This window comes from Alligator mississippiensis, chromosome 7 (genome assembly GCF_030867095.1).
Source record: "Alligator mississippiensis isolate rAllMis1 chromosome 7, rAllMis1, whole genome shotgun sequence".
NCBI lineage: Eukaryota > Metazoa > Chordata > Crocodylia > Alligatoridae > Alligator > Alligator mississippiensis.
In genome coordinates this window covers 13,605,321-13,626,997 of record NC_081830.1, presented here as the reverse complement: position 1 = coordinate 13,626,997, position 21,677 = coordinate 13,605,321, and the positions used below count along the sequence as shown (strand labels likewise).

General features: G+C 44.8%; 1 protein-coding gene and 1 pseudogene across 1 annotated transcript; both read right to left on the bottom strand.

Annotated features, from left to right (window-relative positions):
- Nucleotides 1-463: 463 nt before the first annotated feature.
- LOC132251765 (olfactory receptor 6B1-like) lies at nucleotides 464-1,486 on the bottom strand. Its single transcript, XM_059731695.1, has one exon. It carries the CDS (start codon nucleotides 1,484-1,486, stop codon nucleotides 464-466), a length of 1,023 nt encoding a protein of 340 aa, XP_059587678.1.
- An 11,869-nt stretch (nucleotides 1,487-13,355) lies between these two features.
- LOC132251764 (olfactory receptor 14A16-like) lies at nucleotides 13,356-20,763 on the bottom strand (annotated as a pseudogene).
- Between the last annotated feature and the right edge of the window lie 914 nt (nucleotides 20,764-21,677).

Below are 21,677 nucleotides of genomic sequence, written 5' to 3'. Positions count from 1 at the left end.
TACCTCTAATGGCAGGTACGAATTAATGTGCATTAGGCTGCCTTAATGCACTGTAATGAATGTGCATGGTTATTAAGTGACAATTCACAGTAGCCTATTTTACTACACATTGGCATAGTGCCATTATTTTTAAGTGACTTTTTAATGCATAGTAAAATTGGCTACTGTGCATTAAACTGCACATGTAGACTCACCCAGGGGTCCTACAATGTGTGGGGTGCCTGCCAGCTAGCCCTGTACTGAAGCACCCTCAAGTCCCAGGTAGCAGAGAATGGATGTGTACTGGCTTAAAGCACAGACAGTTCATACAACAAAAATTCATTAACTTATCTGGAACAATTTCAACATTTACACTGGGGTGTCAGGGTCATGCCTTCATTAGAAAAGGGTGTGAAATGTATTGAATATCTCTAAACGTTCTCTTTCTTCTAGAATAGCCCCAAACCCCTAGGCCAGGACCCATTCATTTTCCAGAGCTCTGATTCCTGTTATTTCCATTTTGCTTCAACCTGCTCATAGAGTTTAAGAAAGTTTGCATTCCTTTACAATTCATAAACACAGAGACAACTTTCCTTACAGCCTCCCTTACTTCCTTGTTTCTCAGGCTGTAAATGAGAGGGTTGGCCAATGGAGTCAGCACAGTGTAGGAAAGAGAGAATATTTTGTTCAGGGCTCTTAGGGTATTGATTTTTGGGAGCATATACACAATAGTTAGGGTCCCATAGAAAATGGTCAACACAGTAATATGAGAGGAACAGGTGGAAAAGGCCTTTTCTCTCCCAGTAGAGGAAGGGATTCTCACTATGGTGGTGATAATGCAGACATAGGACATGAGAGTCAAAAGGAAAGGGGGAAAAACAAATATACAGCTAAGACTGTAGTCTACAAGCTCAATCTCACAGGTGTCACTGCAGGAGAGTTTAATCACTTCAAGAAAATCACAAAAAAAATGTTCAATTTGATTGGGTCCACAGAAGGTTAATTGTAAGAGGAAGAGATACCCAATGGTGACAACTATAAATCCACTGATCCATGAGCCAGCTGCAAGGGTGAAACAAAATCTGTCAGTCATAAGGGCTGCATAATGCAATGGTTTACATATAGCTAAGTACCTATCATATGACATCACAGATAAGAGACAACACTCTGTAACTATCAAGATACCAAAGAAAAATAATTGGATGAAGCAGCCAGAAAATGAAATAGTTCTGTCTCCAGTGAGGAAGCTGGCCAGCATCTTGGGCAGGAGGGTGCAGGTATAGCAGGTCTCCAAGCAGGACAAGTTCCCCAAGAAGAAGTACATGGGGGTGTGCAGATGCTGAACGGTTATAATGAGCACAATGATGAGGACATTCCCAGCCATGGTTGCAAGGTAGATTATGAGAAACAGCAGGAAGAGAAGTATTTGCAACTCTGGAAGAATTTCAAAGCCCAGGAGGATAAATTCGGTGACGGAAGTTTGATTTCTGACTTCTGCATCTGCCATGGCATCAGAAAGATTTCATACAGCTCTGTAAAATAAAATGAAAAAAACAGAAAACTCTGAATGCCGAGGAATCAGTCCACCTCCTGAGTTTTCAAGAGACTAATCTTGCCTGAAAATGATCTATCTGGTAGGAATTTGCCAGGTTCCACCTAGGACCTGAATAGTCCAGGATACTCATTTGTAGATTATCTTCAATGAAGCCATTGTCCCACCTACGGCATTATGAGAAAAGTAAGGCAAAATTCTCTTTGATAGACATAGAAGAGCTGTTGTACGGGCTGTCCAAACACTTTACCATGTAGCCTTCGTCCTCACTTCCTAGACCTATAGGGCAGAACTATGGTTCTTCTAACCAGGGCAACTTCTGTGCATAAATTAGGAAGGCTATGTTTTAATTAACACAACTGACAACATGAATTCCATTCATATTTCATACACATAATTCCTAGTGTATGAAATATTGTTGTGCTTGAGAAGCTCTTTGTCCTTTAAAAGCTGGCTTTAAGAAAGGTACTCAAAAGTTAATAGGGTTTTCAGTTTATAGTTCAGAAACTCCAGATAACAATTCTGATTAATCCTTATATTATAAAATGAAAGTGTGTCTATTCCTATGAGAACTAATCCTATGACCAGAGGCCTCTAAGTATCCTGCAATCTTTTTGATTCAAGAATTGGTGCACCATGAAGAGACGTTTCTTTGGGTCAATCTGATATGTTTTATTAGACCAACTCAGATAGTTAGAAAAATTCTTCATTGCAAGCTTTTGGGTATAAATACCCAATGGATTTCGTTGTATGAAGTGTCTGTGCTTTGTCAGGCTGAGGAACCATGTGCAGGTGGTGTGTGCTGATGTTAATGAGAGACTGGCTGGTGGGGGTAGAGAGAAGAGAAATGAATGTTGACTGGCACATACCAACTGCAGAAGCTTGCCTGATGAAGGGTATTTATACCTTGAAGCTTGCAAAGAAGAATTTTTCCAACTATTTGAGTTGGTCTAATATAATATATCAGATTTACCCAAAAAACCTTGTCTGCCTGTGTCCTTAGACCAACACGGCTAAAACCTATACCCCTGCACCATGAAGAGGAATGAATAGATTCCAAGTCAGAATTGATCCCCAGTCCCGATCCATAGGCAGATGGATGGCATGATTGTCTCCTATGCTGATTGTTAGGCTGCTGAGCTATGGCACTAGAAACTGCTGCCAGTCACAAGTGTCGGGAAAACTTCTGTCAGGCTTCAAAAATTATGACTTTGGGTTAACTGAAAGGGCATTTTTTGTGACAAAAGAAATAACATCTTTTCTTTTCCACAAACACACATTATTTTAAAAAATAATATAAGTGTCTGAAATGCAAAATTTGTACACGTGTGTTGTTACTGACACTCACCCCTGATACTTAGCAACAATTCTGAGAAGGGAGTGCAGAAGATTCATTACACTGGTTCAGCACACCAGGGTGAAAAAACAGAGATGCAACTGGAAGTTTGAGCATCCTGAACAACAAAGTCACACAAGGTGTGTTGCTTGGGGCTTTACTGAAAATGGGGTCCACTGCTCAGGAGAGAGGCAATTGCCCCAATAGAATAAAAACGTATGATACACTGATGGCATTGACCTGTACTAAGCTACCAAATCCAAAGAAAAGTATGTAAAGATTACCAGACTACCTTGAAACACAGCTATTTGGTTGCACCATGCCAGCCAAGACAACCCTTTAGCACGCATGGATAATGACTTGGTCAGGGTAATTCCCAGGGCAGTGGGACAAGAATTCCCTCCACGGGTCTACAACCCACCGCTGCAGAGCACCCAAAGCTGAAGGAAAGAAAGACGAGTAGATGAATTAGATTTGTGGCCATGGCAGAAACATGGTCATCTGGAAGGTCATTTTGATTCGTTTCAAACCAAAATAATCCTTGAAATGTGAAGCTGTAAGGTTTTTCATGAGACAAGCCCTCTGGGTCCTGGGGAAAGAAAACAAGCTGACTCTGCTGGGGAGCTACCTCTTACATCACGAGGCAACACATCATTTCTAATGGTTGATTTTTTCTCCCCCTGGGTAGAAGCTTTCCCCACAAAACAGCTCTGAAAACAACTCAGTAACTAACATGTGTCCTCAGTAGATGGGGATAACTAAATGTTACTGCCTGAGACATAGGTGGTAATATCACTGATGAAAGGGACCGGAGCACTAGGAATTCACTCAGCAAATGCTGTAACATCAAGACACATAATCTAGAAATATTATCAACTGTACCATAGTCTGTCACAGAAATGCATTACTAGGGTTAATGCTACAGGAACCAACTGGGATGAGAGTCTTCCTTCAGGTTTCCTGTGCATTTGTGCAAGGGACAGACACCTAACCAGCTTTGCCCCATAGAAGGCCGTGCCTGCTTTGCCAGCATCCTTTTGGGAAGTGAAGTAATGTGTAAAATGTCCAAATGTCTGTGATATATTTTAATATTGATGACATTTAGGTTTAATAAAAGCTAATGTAATGTTTCTGTAGCACAAAGAGCTACTCAGCATAGTCTTTTTATGGAACAGGTTTGATTATAGCATTTTCAGTCATGAATGCTCAAATTAGCTGTATTTCTCTGTCTATCCATATGTTCATCTCCATATCCAGTAAGCCATCCAAATCCGATATTATAATACTTCTGAAGAAAATATAATATAAAATAATATAATAATATAAAAATATTGAAGAAATTAAGAGAAAAATGGTTCTTTACCTTAAAACAGTGAAGAAAAGCTGGATTCTCTGATATGATTCCTCTCTTCTTTCTGGAGACCAAAGAATTGCTTCGATAGTCAATCTGCTATGCTGATGCATTTCAGATGCAACATTTCTCCCAGCTGAGAGACCTGCGTATTTGGAGAAATATCCTGCGGTTCTTCACCCATGCTTTTGTCCTTTTGTATGTTAGAGTCCTTACACCACGTCAGGCTCCTCTCCCTGGAATCTTTATTTATCCAGTCCTTGGCAAAGTGATAAGACTCCAGACATTTCTATGAATTTCCATGTCAAGTAATTATTGTAGAGGCTAAGCCATGATAGAAATAGAAACAAGTGCGGGGAGGAAACCACCCCCCCGCCCAGAGATAGGGACAGATGAAAAACAACCTCTACTCGCATTAGGACCAGCATTGTGTCACTGACTATGAAGTAATTATTACCTCCACAACTGATGAGGTTTCCAGACCTAGTCAAACATCCCTTAAGGGCAGTAATCTCCCATGGGCTCTTTTTACAATTTCAGGCTTGCTCTAGAAGGACAGTGGGAAAAACTGACAAAGGCAAAGGATTAATACATTTTAACATGCAAACGTGCTTCATTTAGTTGAATCTGAGACTAATTCACTGCGTTGGAATGAACCTCACAAATAATCAAGGAATAATGTTGGGAATGGACAACTGTTACACGTGAATCACTTTGGATCCTCCTTTAAAATGAAGTGCTTTTGTACCATACAGTCCTGTCCTGACTGAAGTGCCTTGCCTTGTTCCAAAGGAAAGCTCCACAGATAGGGGTCCAAGAAATAAATCTCCAAGCTTTCTTCAAGACCTCTTGACCGCTATCCTCCAGAGGCTTTTAGGAACAGCTGAGTGGCAACATCAGAGCCTTTTGAATATGTGACCCCACTAGGCCTCTGCATAGTGGTCCCTGTCCTAGAATGGCATGAATAGGGATTTAAGTTTAGGCATGGCAACTGGTGGGAGCGGACATAGCTGGAGAGTTGGGGTGATGGGTGGTGGTAGAAGAACTTTAACTTCAGTAGGGTAACCTATATGGAGATCTGTAGTGAGCTAGACCCATCACTTTAGAACCATGTCCCCCCAGTATAAGGATGCTGATGTCCCGCCGATAGATTGTCATCTGTCACCAAAGGGTGGGGTAGGCCATGACCAGCTCAGCCATTCAGGTGGTGAGTTATGTCATTCCAAAGGTGCTGGCACTGCATTCCCCCAGGGGGTCATACTTGGGATTCTTCAAATGTATTTTCTGGCATAAATTGAAGCCATCAATGGCACTCACCCTCCCATCCTGCCCCCAGAGAACTGTAGCTCAGAGTACATCAGCTTCAAGCATTAATTCTCCATCCTGTTGCAGGCCATTATGGACCCCTGGAAACAATTCACTAAGGCAACCATACTGTGTTTAGGAATGGTTCATAACACTATGGTCTTTGAGTACACCAGGTTGATCAGGGTGGGAAAATATGGCCCATGGGTCAGATGCAGCCCACCCAGTGACTGGATCTAGGCTGTGGCTGGCCCTGCAGCACTCTACATGGGGCCATGCCCTGCCCATTTGTACCAGGGCAGCCTGTGCTGTGCTCCCACTGGTGCTTGCAGGGCTGGGCCCTGGCCAGTGTGCAATTTCTGCCAGGGCTGTTCCTGGTGCAGCTGCAGCTGGGTGCTGGTCTGACCCCCTCTCCTCCAGCAGTAGCTCTTGCCACAACGCATGCCACGGTACCCTGCTTGGTGAGAAGTTTCAGCTGATTGGCACGTACTGCAATGTGTGAGGCTGTGGAGTTAGCTCCCAAGTGCTGGCTGTGGAGCCAGAGCCCCGTACGCCTGCTGGGAGTGGTGGGGCACGGTGTGGCAGGAGCAAGTGGAGGAGCTGCTGCTGGAGACAAGAAGTGCAGAGCAGCAGCAGCGGCCCTGCCCTGGTGGCAGCTGCACTAGGCACAGTTCATTCGAAGCTGTTCCTGCTCCTGCCCCTGCTGTGCCACATCACACCGTTCCTCATGGGCAGGCTAGCAGCTTCAGCCAGGTGACTCCTGTCCCAGCACCTGGGCTCCAGCTTCAGCTCCTGGGCTGCTTCCTGGGAGCTGGAGTCAGATCATGGCAGACCCTCAGGGCAGGTTTTGATCTGCTTGGTTGTATTCAAGTTAGCAAGTGCTGATGTACTCCATCCCTGGATGCTGAAATTCTGGAAGGAAGGATTTCAGAGTCCTTGGCAATCATCTCCAAAGCTGTGGGAGACAGAATCTGGCAGGACAAGTGGGGTGATGCTACACTGAGACACCTGCCTCACTGAGCCCGACCAAATCTCTACTTCCCCTGGGGCACCTACATGTGGCTAACCCCCTTCCTGGAGCATACTCACAAGCTGGGGGTAATCACTGGTACCACCCGGGCTCTGGTCCCTGTTAGGCCTCTGTGCAGCCTGGGGTGCACAGACCCTGCATACCTTGGGCGTGCTTAGCCCCACCGTGGTATTTGGAGGTGCTTCATTTAGCTTGAAGCATTCAAAAGTAGCCTCCTGTACCAGAGGAAAGGAAAGAGCCAAGCCCATGTTGGCTAGCCGAGCAAAGGGAGTTATAAAGGCTGTCTGACCCCTCTCCCCATGGGCAACTGGTACCTCCTAATACTGGGGGTGGAGGGGCACCAGCAGCTAATTGCCAGCCAGGGGTAGAGGGGGGCGTCCCCCAGCAGCCAATAACCAAAAGGCTGGCAGCAAGACCAGAAGTGCCGGTGGCAAACCTGGAATTGCCGCCGGTGCTTCTCTCAAGGGGGCACACCTGCATGCACCCCCTATGCATTGCCAATGCCTCTCCCCTCAGGAATCCACGGCCAGCACGCTGCACTCAGGTAGCCTTTTATTGTTCAGAGAGAGAGAGAGAGAGAGAATGGGGTAAGAGGAAAACCAAGGGGTTTCAGAGAAAACACCATGAGCAATATAGAATACATTCAGTCTCATTCAATATTGAATTACATTACTCTTTTAAAACATGGTAAAAGTTCACTTAACCCTAATATGCAGGCTAAGTTTCTATATCTACTTACAGTATACAGGCAGTCCTCAGACTTACGACAAAATTGGTTCCTGAAAACCGTGTCTTAAGTTGAAACTTTGTAACTCAGAACCAATTTTCTCATAAGAAACAATGTTATAAATGGGGGGATTGATTCCTAAACCAAGGCCCGATCCCCTATTTTCACTGAAAATACCCCAGAATTTTGTACTTAATCAATTATAGACAAGTAATATAGCCACATCAATGTATTTATATTGTAAATAGCAATCATATTGATTTGGAAGGACTTCTTTGAGGTGAGTTTGCTGGACTTTTGAAAGTCTCTTGGTTGGACTTTTTGAAGGGTTCTTGGCTGAAGTCTTCTCAGGAGTCTTGGTTGCAGGTTTTTCTGGAGTCTTGACTCCTTTCTTAAAGAACGTCTCCAAGGAAGTATGGACAGATATTCTCCAGGGAGATGAGCAATGCAGTGAACTTGTTTGCTGGTGTGACGTCGCATCAGATCAAGTGTTGTAAAGCTGAACCTGACGTCATAAAGTTGAAGCAGGTGTCAATTTATAAATGTTGTAAGTGCAAAATGTTGTAACTCAAAACGTTGTAAGTTGAGGACTCCCTGTACTCATCTGGAGCATCCCCCCAGAGGTCGAAGCTTGTCTGTGTCCACACAGTGACTCCCCTGCTTCCCCAAAACTGCCTGCTCCAGGACAAAGGAAAAAGTGAGCTCCGCCACCCCCTGGAATTTCTCCAGCTTGGTCCCATAGATGATGTGTTTAAAACCAAATAGCAGTCAGGTAAAAAAGTCATAGAGTTGTCATCTAAGTATAAATGTATTAGTAAAGGCTATAAGCAGCAAGCAAATATCACAGAGGAGATTCACCATGCCTGCCTAAGACATCTTCCCAATTTAAAATTGATAGGGATTTTCAATATTACCAGTTTCCCTAGGATTATCGGAACACAATATTAGATCATTCAGGTTCTTAAAATCCCCCTTTAGTTCAGCAGTATCAATCCCATATTCAGGCAGGGAAGAAAATATTCATTCACTCCAAAAAAATTCTAATACTAGCATATAAATCATGGAACAGTAGTTACATCAGGTACAAATCCCTGCTAGTCATAGTTTATACTCAGAGCCTCCGTTCTAGTAATTCTGACACTCATTCATCAGGGCATAATGAAAATTGACACAGTTTCAGAGGTGAATTACACAAAACATATTTACAAATGTCAGAGAGATAGAGATGGAGTAAGGGTCTTGTAAGCTCTGTTCAAGTGTCTGCACATTTTTATGGACAAACTAAACTGTCTGAGGGTTAGGATACAAGTGTGCAAACAAGGTGTAAAAGAGGTTAGGTTTTTAACACATCAGTCACTCCCTGGTAACTGCCAATGCACACACCCACAGTCTACAACGTAAAGGAAGAGTTAAATTCAGGCCTTAGGGCAGGGAGCCTTAGGTTGAGGAAAATGGTTGTATCAAAGCTTGAAGCAGAGCATGCTCATACAATAAAATGTTTTCACTATTCTTGTTTAGAACAATTTTGAAATTATAACACTATGACGTCAGGTCAACTCATTTTAGAACAGGGTCTAAAATATATATATATTTTCCATTTTTTTAGGATTCTCCAAAAGAGCAGGGCCTGGGAGCCATTCAGTTTCCCCAGCTCTGATTCCTATTATTTCCATTTTCCTTGAACCCGCTGATGGAGTTTAGAAATGGTTCTATTCTTTTCCAGTTCATAAACACAGAGACAACTTTCTTTACAGCTGCCTTTACTTCCTTGTTTCTCAGGCTGTAAATGAGAGGGTTGGCCAATGGAGTCAGCACAGTGTAGGAAAGAGATAATATTTTGTTCAGGGCTCTAAGGGACTTGGTTTGTGGACACATATACACAGTGGCTAGGGTCCCGTAGAAAATGGTCACTACAATAATATGAGAGGAACAGGTGGAAAAGGCCTTTCGTCTCCCGGTAGTAGAAGGGATTCTCAGTATGGTGGTGATAATGAAGACATAGGACATGAGAGTCAAAAGGAACGGGGGAAAGAGGAACACACAGCCCAAAGTGAAAACAACAAATTTGATCTCATAGGTGTCACTGCAGGAGAGTTTAATCACTGCAACATATTCACAAAAGAAATGGTCAACTTGATTGGGTCCACAGAATTTTAATCGTAAAAGGAAGAGATATACAATGGAGACAACTATAAATCCAGTGATCCATGAAACAGCTGCAAGGTTCAAACAAAATGTGTCACTCATAAGGGCTGTATAATACAGAGGTTTGGATATGGCTAAGTACCGATCATAAGACATCACGGCTAAGAGACAACACTCTGTAGCTAACACCGTACAAGAGAAAAAAAATTGGATGAAGCAGCCAGGGAATGAAATAGCTCTGTCTTCAGTGAGGAAGCTGGCCAGCATCCTGGGCAGGAGGGTGCAGCTATAGCAGGTGTCTAAGGAGGACAAATTCCCCAGGAAGAAGTACATGGGGGTGTGCAGTTGCCGAACAGCTATGATGAGCACAATGATGAGGATGTTCGCAGCCACAGTTGCAACGTAGAGTATGAGAAACAGCAGGAAGAGAAATATTTGCAACTCTGGAAGAATTTCAAATCCCAGGAGGATAAATTCAGTGACAGACGTTTGATTTCCTACTTCTGCATCTGCCATGGCACCAGAGAAATTCCATTCAGCTCTGCAAAATTATATGAAGAATATAACTCTTTTGAAAATGCCATTGAATCAATCCACCTCCTGAGTTTTCAGGATACAAATCTTGACTGAACAGGACTGATCCAGGGAGGTGTTCCAATCCTCCACTCTGGAGGTGAATAGTGCTACATATTCACCTTCACATAAGCCATTGCTCCACCTATACCATTATGAGAAAAAAAAAAAGGGAAATAGTATCTTTGATAGACATACCAGAAATGTTTTATAGGATGTGCAAACACTGCCTCATGTAACCTTTATGCTCACCACCTAATAGCATAAGGCAAAACATAGATTCTTGTAATCCAGAAAACCTCAGTTTAAAAACTCTGTTATACAAGAGATTTTGGAATAAAAGAAAATGGAAAAATAATTTAGGGCTGTGTGAAGTGGCTAGTACTCATTTCAGATTCAGTTGATTTGGGGGACAGTCATTTGATTTGGAGATTCAGCTGCTGCTGAATTGGACAAATCTCCGAATCGAACAGGCCTCATCCTTCATCTGCTCTTCCAGCCCCAACCCCCACCCCCTACTTACGGGCACAAAGCCTGGGTCCAGCTCCCTGCGGTGGTGAGCAGGGACTGCCCGAATCACCAAATCTCCAAATCTTTCTCTGAATCTTTTCTGAATTGCTTTAGAGATTTGAATTGATTTAGATCTTTGTATTGGTCTCCAAATTCGATTCAGATTCGGAGATTCGGCTGCTGAATCAGGCCGAATCTCCTCCAAATCAAATCGGCACCTGAAGCTTCTCACAGCCCTAGAAAATATTGCATGCACTGTAATATAAATGAGGACATCTATGTTTCAATTATCACATCTGATAACAGTAATCCCATTCAGGCCTCTTTTTGTTTCAAACGTTGTGCTCTAGAAGATGGTTCTAAGAAAGATAATCAAAGGTTTATAGCGTTTTCAGTTTATACTTTACATACTCCAGCTACTAACGCTGATCAATCCTTACATTATAAAGTGAAAATGTATGCATTCCTATCATGGCTAATTGTATGAACTTAGGACTCTGGAATATTTCTGACCAACAATTAGGTACACTATGAAGAATAATGAATAGATTCTGAATCGGAGTAAAACCCTGCTGCCTCTCCATAGGTAGATGAATGGCATTATTTTCTTCCATTTGGTTGTTAAGATGCCCTGTTACTGCATTAGAAAATCCTGCCGATTGCAAGCGTTGGGAAAACATTTGTTAGGTTCCAAAAATCATGACTGTAGTTTAACTAAAAGGGCATTTTCTCTGACCAAAGAAATGACTTCTTTTGCTCTCTACAAATACATGATATCTAAAAACTGTAAGGGACTCAGATGCCAACTATGTACATGTGTCTCTACTGAAATTCACCCCTGCTGTTTAGGAAGAATTGCGAGAGCGGAGTGTAGAACAGTCATTGCACTACTTCTTCACACGAGTGTAAAAGGCAGAGATGGGCATGGCACACAGGGCACTGTCAGTAGTGCTGCTTCAATGGCCAGGTGGACTGGGGATGGGGCCATCTGTGTCATTGCCCCCCTCCTCCCTGGTTCACCCCTCAGGCAAGAGGTAAGTTCCCCAAAAGAACAAAAACATATGATAAACTGATGGCACTGACCTGTAGGCTGTTACAAAGTGCCAAGCTAAAGTAATGAAATGTTACTGGGCGACCTTGAATCACCACAATCTAGTTGAGCCAAAACATTTGCAGTGAAACCACGACAGCCCTTTAGCATGCACAAATAATTACAAGGTTGGGGTAATTCCCAGGGCAAGGATAAAGGCATTCTTGCCATAGCTATACAGTCAGGCACTATGGACCACCCATAATTGAAGGAAAAAAAGAGGGCAGGTGAATGAGATTTGTGTCCAAAGTGGAAAGAGAATCTTAAAGATTTTTTTTTTTTTTTGTCAGGATTCAAAATAATCCTAAATTATGAGGCAGAAATGGTCTTTCATGAGACAGACCCTCTGGGCCCCTGGAAAGTTAAGCAAGCTGATTCCACTGGGGACTTTTCCTCTTACCTCAAGAGGCAACAAATATTTGCTTGTGGTTGTAGACTGTCCTCCCAGGTTGAAGCTTTTCCCACAAAATACAGAAAACAACTCAGTAACTAATAAATGTACTTGGTAGATGGGAATTTCTGAAGGTTACAGACTCAGACAGAGGTGGCAATTTCACTGGAGATGGGGTGAAGGCGGTCTGTAGACTAGGAATTAACTAGTAATTATTGTAACATAAAGACACAGAACCTAGAAATACTACCAACAAGTAATGTAGTTTATCACAGAAGCACATTACTGGAGTTAATGCACTAGGAAATAGAAATTGAAGGATTAATATTACCATATAGACAGAAAAAATGCCTCGTTTTCTTGTTATGTTTTGTATTTATTAGTCTATATGAGTAATGAAATATTCAGGTTATTTCATTTCTTCTTCTTCTCTGAGTTTTGGAATATGGGTCAGATTAGGAAAAAAGAGAGAAATGTATTGCTTTACCTTACAAAAGTGAAGAAAAGCTTGAATCCTTGGTTTGGTCCCTTCCATCATAATTCTGGAGAGAAAAGAATAGCTTCTGTATCTAACTAACTCTCTATGCTGATGCATTTCAGATGTAACGTTTCTCCTGCTTCAGGGACTTCCATCTTTTCAGAAAGATCCTGTGGTACTTCAGCCATGCTTTTGACCACTTCTACATTACATGTATGATACAATGACATCCCTGGCATCATTATTTATCTTGTTTTTGAGAAGGTGATAATACTCCAGACACTTCTGCTAATGGTCTTGTTATATTATTGTGCAGGCAAAGACATAATATTAATAGATCTGATTAAATAACCTCCAAGGGGAGGGAGGGGGGTGGCGCGAGAGAGCAAGAGCGAGACAGGATGAAATGAATAACAAATAGGAAGAGAGAAAGAAAACCCTCTCTTCTCCTTAGGACCAGTGTAGTGTCACTGGATATGAAGTAATTATGACCTCAGCAACTTACCAGAATTTTAGACTCAGTCTTCCATTTTGAAGGACGAAACTCCCCATGGGCTATATTTACAATTCCAGGCTTGCTCATAAAGCAGAGATGAAGAACTAAAACAGATACATAACAAATACATTTTAACATGTGACCATGTTTAATTTAGTTAAACCTGATAAAAATTCACACCCTTGATAGAACATTGCTACTGGTCAAAGAATAATGTCGGATCTGGACAACTCTACATGTGAATCACTTTGGATCCTGCATTTCTTTGAAGTGCTTTTGTACCTTCCCAACTGAAGTGCTTCTTGCTGTGTGGGAGGGGAAACTATTTAGGTGCTCCACATATAGGGGACCAGAGAGCAAGAATCCCAGCCTGCTTCTAGGCGTCTTGACCGCTATCCTGCAGAGGCTTTCAGGAAGTAGTGTGTGGCAACATCCAAGCCTTCTGAGTAGTTGACCCCATGTGTCTTCTGCGAGGGGATCTAGTCCTGAAATGGCAGGAACACAGGCTTTACAGGAACTGGTGGGAGTGGATACTGCTGGAGGCCAGGGGGGATGGGCAATGGTAACAGATGTTCAGGTTGAGTATGGTCACCTCCCTGGAGAGCTGTACTGAGCTATTTTCAACACTTTAAAACCATGCCCCCAATGTAAGTGTGACACTGGCATCTTGATAAACTCTCTTCTGTTAGGAAAGGGTGGACGAGTTTATGACCACATCACCCAAAGAGGAGGTAAGCTGTGCCATTCAGAGGGTGCTGGATCTGCATTTCCTCCAGGGGGATCATACCTGGGATGAATTTCCTAATCTGAAGTAGAGCCATCATTGGCACCCACCCTCCCATCCTGCACTTAATCAACTATAGGTTCTTACACACTCGCTTCAAAAGTTTATTCTCCATCCTGCTGCAGACTATCATGAAGGCCTGGAGGCAAGTCACACAAGCAACCATAAGGTGTTCAGGCAAAGTTCATTGCACTTAAGTCTTCACATACACCAGGCTGGTGCTGATCATTAATATGGAGAGTGTTAGCATGTGCCAGTACCAACATAAAAGTGGAAGGAATGGATATTTTCCCACCTGCATTGTCTTCTTCTTGAGTACACAACATACATGCTCCTCCCCTGACTTATGAATCTTTATGGCAGACATCTGAAGCAATTCACTGATGATCTGAACAGCTGTTCTGGGAGAAGAAATTACATAGAAGTCATGTTAAGCCATAGTGGCGAGCACTGGAGGATGTTCCTGGATGATCATGAGCACTCATATCATGTGTGAGCCAAGAAACCAAATGTTCCCAGGGCATGGGCTGCACAGGCTCCCCAGGCTCTGGAATAGCGTGGCCCTTAGGGCATTCTTGCGAGGGAGAACATAGTCAACCCTGGTGCTGTACTGTGTGGTGAGATGAAGGCACCATGGTCATAAGCCCAACCATAAGTTGAGTACCATTCTCTTGCTCTTCTTTATAAACCAAAATCAGTTTTTATTATGAACCAATCAAAGGTTTGTTTAACACTATAGACAAATAAATGCTGTTTACAGTCCTTGTAGAGAAATCCAAGTGCTGTGAAGATGATGGGTAGGGTAAGAGTGAAATCAGGGAGGAAGAAAGGAGAGGTGTGATCCCAGAAAGTTTGCACACTCCCCTGCCATTACAGTCTAGGGGGTCATGGAGGAAGGGGAGGAGTTTCTTGGGCTAGAGAGGCGGCCCAGAATTGCTGCTTGGTTGAATGGAGGGTTAAAGGAGCTGGAACCCCATACTGTGTTGCTTTTCTCTGAAGGGAATTGTCCAAGAGCCTGTCAAGTCAAGGAGAGCTGATCCTGAACCAGCATCCCTGAGTCCCCTGTTAATGATAGTGACTTTAGATGTAGGTGGGGCTAAGATGCATCAGAGCATGATAAATCTGCGGGACATCTGGTTGGGTTGGTTGGAAAAGGCCAGGAGGGAAGGAGAGAGATGCGTGTGACTGACTAAGAAGCTATGTGGTCTGCACTGCGTGTGGGTGAGACAGCCGTGCAAATATTTTGGTATGAGTGGGAGGCGGTGGTAGTTCAGCAGGAGCAGGAAGACCTGTTTGACTTCTTGTTGCTGAAGAACAAGAAGTCATTTGTCCACATTTCTAGTCATTTGTCCACATTTCCACATCTTATAAGCTTCTTTTTGCATCTTAGCTCACCAAATAGTTCTCTGCTAAGCCAAGCTGATCTTCTGCCATACTTACTAGTCTCCTTGTGCACCTGGATGGTTTGTTCCTGCACCCTCAATAAGGTTTCTTTAAAATACAGCCAGCTCTCCTGAACTCCTTTTTCCCCTTGGACTGGCCTCCCAGGAGATCCTGCCCATCAGTTCCCTGAGGTAGTCAAAGTCTTTTGTAAATGTAGGATTTACCCACTGCAGCAGAGTTGGCCTTTGTATGGCACTACTGCCATGTGTGCCCCCTGCTTGACCATCTGGGCAGCTATTGCCTGGAAAATGTTCCCAGTGTGGTGGCCTGCTTTGACCTGTCGAAGCATGTCTTCCTGGCCTGAATTGGCCAGGACGTCAGCTTCCTCCAGCTGGGTTTAACGTGCCAGCTTTGAGCAGGCAGGTCCTGCCATTGGCCTCCCTAGCAGCAATTCTGGTGTTCCCTATTGGAAAACTGAAAAATCCCTTATGCAAAAATCCCCAAGTCACTCTGTAAAATGCCCTGAAATCCATGTTGCTCCACAATTAAAACAAAAGACCACTAGAGAGAGACAGCGATCAGTTGGGCAATGTTTTACTGATACATCTACAATGTTAAAGCAATTTGGAAGCCTACCAGTGTCTATATCAGCATAATAAAGTGAATTCTAAATACCTATATTTTTTGTTGTTCCCCCCCCCGGGGGTTACAGCCCTCCCAACAGAGGCCAAATGGCCTTTGCAGGGGCTATCACCCCCGCTTGCTCCCCCAGGCCCCTGGATTGCTGCCCGGCCTGGCCTCATCCCCCGCTGGCTCCTGCAGACCTCCCGATGGCTACCCCACCCAGCCCCTTCCCCTGCTTGCACCCCCAACCCCCGATGTCTTCCCCCTACCCCCAGTCTCCAGCATTTAAAAATAAATAAATAATTTTAAAAAGTTTCTACTCACCGGCAGGAGCGGGGGCTCTGGGGCCTAATGGCAGAGCCCTCCACATGCAGCACGGGGCAGCAGGGCCTGGGCTGTGGCCACTACGACTATCACCCTGCCCCCGGCTGTGTGGGAGGGGGGGGCAGTGACCCCAACAGCAGTTGCTACTGCCAGTGAGTGCGGGGGGGATGGGACTGGATTTTTTTTTAATTGCTGGGATTCTTGGGCCAGGTGGGGTAGTGACCGCTTTTTTTCCACTACAGGTTTTTTTGACCCTTTGATATCCAGGAGTCTGATTTTGTCCCTGCATGTGGCTTTGAGGCACTGCAAGGCGCACATGTATGCTTGGCTGGACTCGCCCACTGAGGACACAATCCACAAAAATTAAATCAAGTCCAACTCTATATCATGATGCAGCAGTTATTTAGCTGGGACGAGGTGCATCTAGAGTTCTGGTTTCTTCTCATAGGACAGAAGGTATTTAAGACACTCCTAGACAAAGCATTTACTGGGATGATCTAGTTGGGGCTGGTCCTGCTTTGAGGAGGGTGTTGGACTAGATGACCCCCTGAGGACCCTTGCAACCCCAATTTTCTATGAGTTGTATGATTTCTATGGCAGCACAAGCATGTTGCATTAATAGGTCACAGAATAACAATATAAAGAGCGATGTGATCACAGGCCAGGACCCATTGCCCCATTCTAGTTCTCTCAATCTCTCCTTGCATGGCTTGCCTTCCAACCATTTATCACTTCTGTCACCTATCTCTGAACTTCTCTAACTTCTTCATATTCCTTCTTAAAATGTGGAGCCCAGAAATTCACCCAGTAGTCTAGGTGAAGCCTAACCAGCACCATGTCGAGTGGTACTATCACCTCTCATGTTTTATAACTAATACTCCTGTTGTTGCAGCCCAAAACTGCATTAATGTTGCTGTAGCTACATCAAATTGCTGATTCATATTGAGTCTGTTAGCCACCAGACCCCCCCCCCCCGACCCTTTTCAACAATTATACCACCCAGCCATTTATAACCTGATTTGTATCTGTGCTTTTGATTATTCTTCCCTAGGTGCAGCAACTTGCATTTCTATCCTTGGACTTCATCCTGTTCTTTCAAGCCCAGCTCTCCAATCTATCCAGATTCATTTGAATTCTGTTTCTATCCCCTAAAGTATTTGCACTTTCTTCCAGTTTCACATCATTTGGATATTTACCTTTATATTCTGTGATCTGAATAATTGATTACACCAATTAGCAAACATAAGCCTTCAATTCTTCATCATCTTGCAATTGATGGGATTTATTTTAGGTGGCACAGACAGTAAAATTGATGCATGAAACATTACGTTCCTGCCTCAACAGTGTTAACACAAAATGACCAAAGTCAAGTGTTATTGTTCTTACAAAGCTACAGAATTTACCCACCACCTTCATTTTTTGTAACTAGGTTGCACACTAAAACAATAATTTAATGAGTTAATTCTAAAATAAATGTAAGTAAAGCAAAGTCATAAAACAAAGATGTGCATATTGTTTTTGGAGAGGATCAGCCTGTGGAGCAGCTGCTTGAGGGCAGCTTGGATCTCCCTGTTCCTCATGCTGTAGATGACTGGATTAACCAACGGAGGCACCACACAATACAGAACAGTTGCCAAGAGATCCAGAAGTTATGGGGAGTCAGAGATGGGTTTCATATAGGCAATGATGGCAGTGGAAAGAAACAGGGAGACCACGATAAGGTGAGGAATGCAGGTGGAAAAGGCTTTCTGCCGGCCCTGCTCAGAGGGGATTCTCCACACTGTGGTGAAGATCTGAATATATGACACAACGATGAAAGCAAAACAGCCTAAAGATAAAAATGCACTGAAGGCAAGAGTTGCCAGCTCTCTGCGGTATGTGTCAGAGCTGGAGAGCTTGAGCAGCTGGGGTATTTCACAGAAGAACTGGTTGATGATATTTGAGTGGCAGAAGGGGAGACTAAAGGTGTTCCCAGTGTGCATTGCAGAGTTGATGGCACCAGCAGCCCAAGCACCGGCAGCCATCTGGATGCAAGCTCTCCTCTTCATTATCATCTCATAATGCAGTGGCTTGCAGATGGCAATGTACTGGTCATATGCCATGATAGTTAGGAGTGCAAAATCAGCTGAATGAAAAAGGAAGAAGAAAAAGACCTGGAACACACATCCAGCATAGGAAATTGTCCTGGTGTTTAAGAGAGAATTGGCCACGGACTTGGGGACAATGACAGAGATGGAGCCAAGGTCAAGAATGGACAAATCTGCCAAAAGGTAGTACATGGGGCTGTGGAGGTGGTGGTCCGTAGTAACAACAGTGAGAACAAGGAGGTTCCCCACCAGAGCTGCCAGGTATGCTGCCAGGAAGATGACAAAGTGCAAGATCTGTAGCTCCTGAGTGTCCAAGAAGCCCAGGAGGAGGAACTCGGTTACAGTGGTCCCGTTGGACATCTTCCTTCCCAGGGCACTGTGCAAGGACTGGGTAAAATAGAAGAAGGGCTGTGGTAAGGAAGAGAGTAACAAACTCAGTAGCTTTGATATTCCCATCAATAATGTGTCTAAATTTCATACTAAGAATGAAAATATTCCATTTTTTGCCTCATGGAAAATTTGATTTTAATAAATTATTTTTCCCTGGCAATACCCTACATAAAATAAAATATATTGATATTCCTTTAGAAAGTGAAGAAAACAGCCCAGCATCAACTCAGGATTTTTATTTTTATTTTTTTTTACTGTAAATCTGAAAGTCTATAAATTATCCATCTCACCTAGAAAATGTATGGGAGAAACAAATACATGTGAATAAATATATTATATAACATTTGATTGCCTTTGAGGTTCTATTTCCACCCCACCCTCCACACCACTCCCTATAAACCGTTTAACTTTATCTGAATTAATAGCAAAAACATTGAAAATGTCTTTATTCACTCTTGGAGCTTTGAATCTATTATACATAAAATGCAGTATGATTTCCGTAGCCAGGTTTTCCAACTTTTAATGTTTTATAATCTCTGCATCTTACTAAGACAGGATACTTCACTGATGCATCAAACTTACTGAAATTGTTTTTGTGGAAATGTCCTGATCTTCTGTCACATTCAGGCTTCCCCTGCCGAGATCCTTTGCTCTTGTCCAGTTGATCTCTCATCTCTCCTCTGCACCAACCACTAGTCTAGGTCCCCAAAAGCACAGTTAACTCAGAGGTCTTTCTCTGCTCCGTCTGACACTGAACGACTTGGGTAAATCCAATCAGGTTTCTGAGTGTGCAGCTGACTTAAATCCTGCCTTGTAGAAAAGGACTGAAGCAAGACGGCAATTTTGCAGTTGTTTTCTTCCAAAGGCTCCTGGGACTTGTTCCCTGGAGTCCTGCACAGCTCAGAAGGAAAAGCCCAGATGTAAACAGTCTGAGCTGTACAGATGTTAGCAGAACAGAAGCACCCACACCCCAGAAGCGAGCAGGTACTGTGGTCTGGGATCATGTTGAGCTGGCACATGATCCCACGTATGCTATCTGCCTGCACTGCCAACCCAAAACCAGCTAGGGCAAGGGAACAAAACATACGAGCACCACAGGGATGCTCATGCATCTCTGCAGAAACCACCCCCTTGCCCTTGCTCCTCCTCAGCCTGGCACCAGCAGGAGCGTGCCCAAAGAGAAGTCCACCGCTCGCTCCAAAGCCCCCGTCCCCTCAAAGCAGAGGCATGCCACCCTGGGACAGTGGTGGAAAGACAGACAGAGGGGGCACAGTCCAAAGGCAAGCGAGCTCACTGAGAGCATTGGGGAGATGCTTGCTGCCAATGGCCAGCTATTCTCCCTAGTTGAGCGGCCAGGGTTCAGGCGGCTCATGGTGCTTGTGGTCCCATCATACCAAGTGCCCGTGTGTACCACCTTCAGTAGGATGGTGTTGCCATCCCTGTGTGAGGCATGCAAAGAGTACTTGAGGGAGGACCTGTGCAAGGCATGTCCAGAGGTGACCTTACACTTCACCTCAGACATCTGGAGCAGCCGGGGTGGAGATCATGCCTACCTCTCCCTCACGGGGCACTGGTGTGACCAGTCAGGCTGTGGGTGGGTTCTCCTTCAAGCCGAGGTAATGGATGAGTCCCACACAGCAACAGAGATCATGGGGGCCATGAACCACTTCCTGCAGGCATGGCTTGCTGGGAAGGGTGAGCTCATCCACGGGTTCATGGTCACTGAGCATGGGGCCAATCTGGACAAGGGGGTCCATGATACCAACTTTGTTGGGATCCGCTGTGTGGCACACAAGTTGCACCTTGTTGTCAGGGATGCCTTGGAGGGGGACAGGGCTGCCGGCCATGGCACTGCCCCTACCAGCAAGCTCATTTCAAAATGCAGGAAGGTGGCTGGCTACATGCCCAGGAGGATCAAGGGGGGCAAGATGCTGCGGGATAAACATAAAGAGCTGAACATCCCACAGCACAAAATCATGCAGGATGTGGAGACTCAGTGGAACGCCACATACCTGAGGTTTGAGAGGCTGGTGCAGCAACAGACGGCATCCATGAGATGGTTTTCCACTCAGCTCTGTTCAGGGGGCCACTGATCCCAATATCCCTGATCAAGGCCATCTCCCAGATCTTGGTGGTCCTAAAGCCCTTCCCCAAGGTCACCAAGAGCCTCAGCAAGTCTGCTGCCCTCTTCAGTCGGGTGATCACCATAGTGAGGGGATTTGCGAGCCAAATGGAGAGCTTCCAGATCCATGTTCCTGGCTGGGGCAGGCCACTGTCACCAGACATGCAGGCACTGGTGAGGCAGCTGAAGGAAGGCATCAGGAAGTGGCTTGATCCCTTGTGGTCCAGTACAGTCCATGCGCTGGCCGCCATGTATGACCCAAGGGTGAAGGGCACCGTATGCAGCAGCCAAGCACTGAATCAGTGGACAGAGGTGCTGGTAAAGAAAGTCAGGGAGGCAGAATGGTGGAGACAGGGGGCATGGAACAGGGGGATCCGCTATCTCATGCTAGCACACTGTCCGTGAACCAGTCTTGTCCTCCACCACAGGTGCTGCCAATATGGGCTAAGGGCCTGGCATCTATGGTGGGGTCCAGAGTCACTAGACCCTAGCATCAGGCAGGTGGTGCTCACTCCTTGGTGGTGGCATATCTTGCCAAGGATGTGAAGCCATTGCTGCGTGACCCCTTGGCCTACTGGGCAAGCTGCAGCCAGGTGGTGCTGGATCTCCCACAGTTGCCTGGGAACACCTGTCCTGTCCACCGACCAGTGTTCCCAGTGAGAGGGTGAACTTGGAGGTATGGGATAGGGCTATGGGGAAGGAGGAGGCCCCATGTCCTGGACATGACCACTAAAACTGACCCCTACCAGGGTAGGGAGACCTGGTGGGACTCCTGGTGGGATGGCAGCCCCGTAAATGCCATGCCCAATGATCCCCTGGTGAAAGACAGGTAGGAGATGCCATAACCTCTAGCTAACCCTGCACTTACACAGTCCTGGCTGGGGAACGGCCAGACCTGTCACATCTTTGACAGGCCTGATGCTTGCTAGTGGCAGTGCAGTTGTGAGGCTCGCAGTGTGCTTCGCTTAGCTGCCCAGGATGCCAGCTTTCAGATTGAAAA

Coding starts and splice junctions, on each gene's coding strand:
- LOC132251765 (XM_059731695.1), bottom strand. CDS start 1,486: ATGGCAGATGCAGAAGTCAGAAATCAAACTTCCGTCACCGAATTTATC.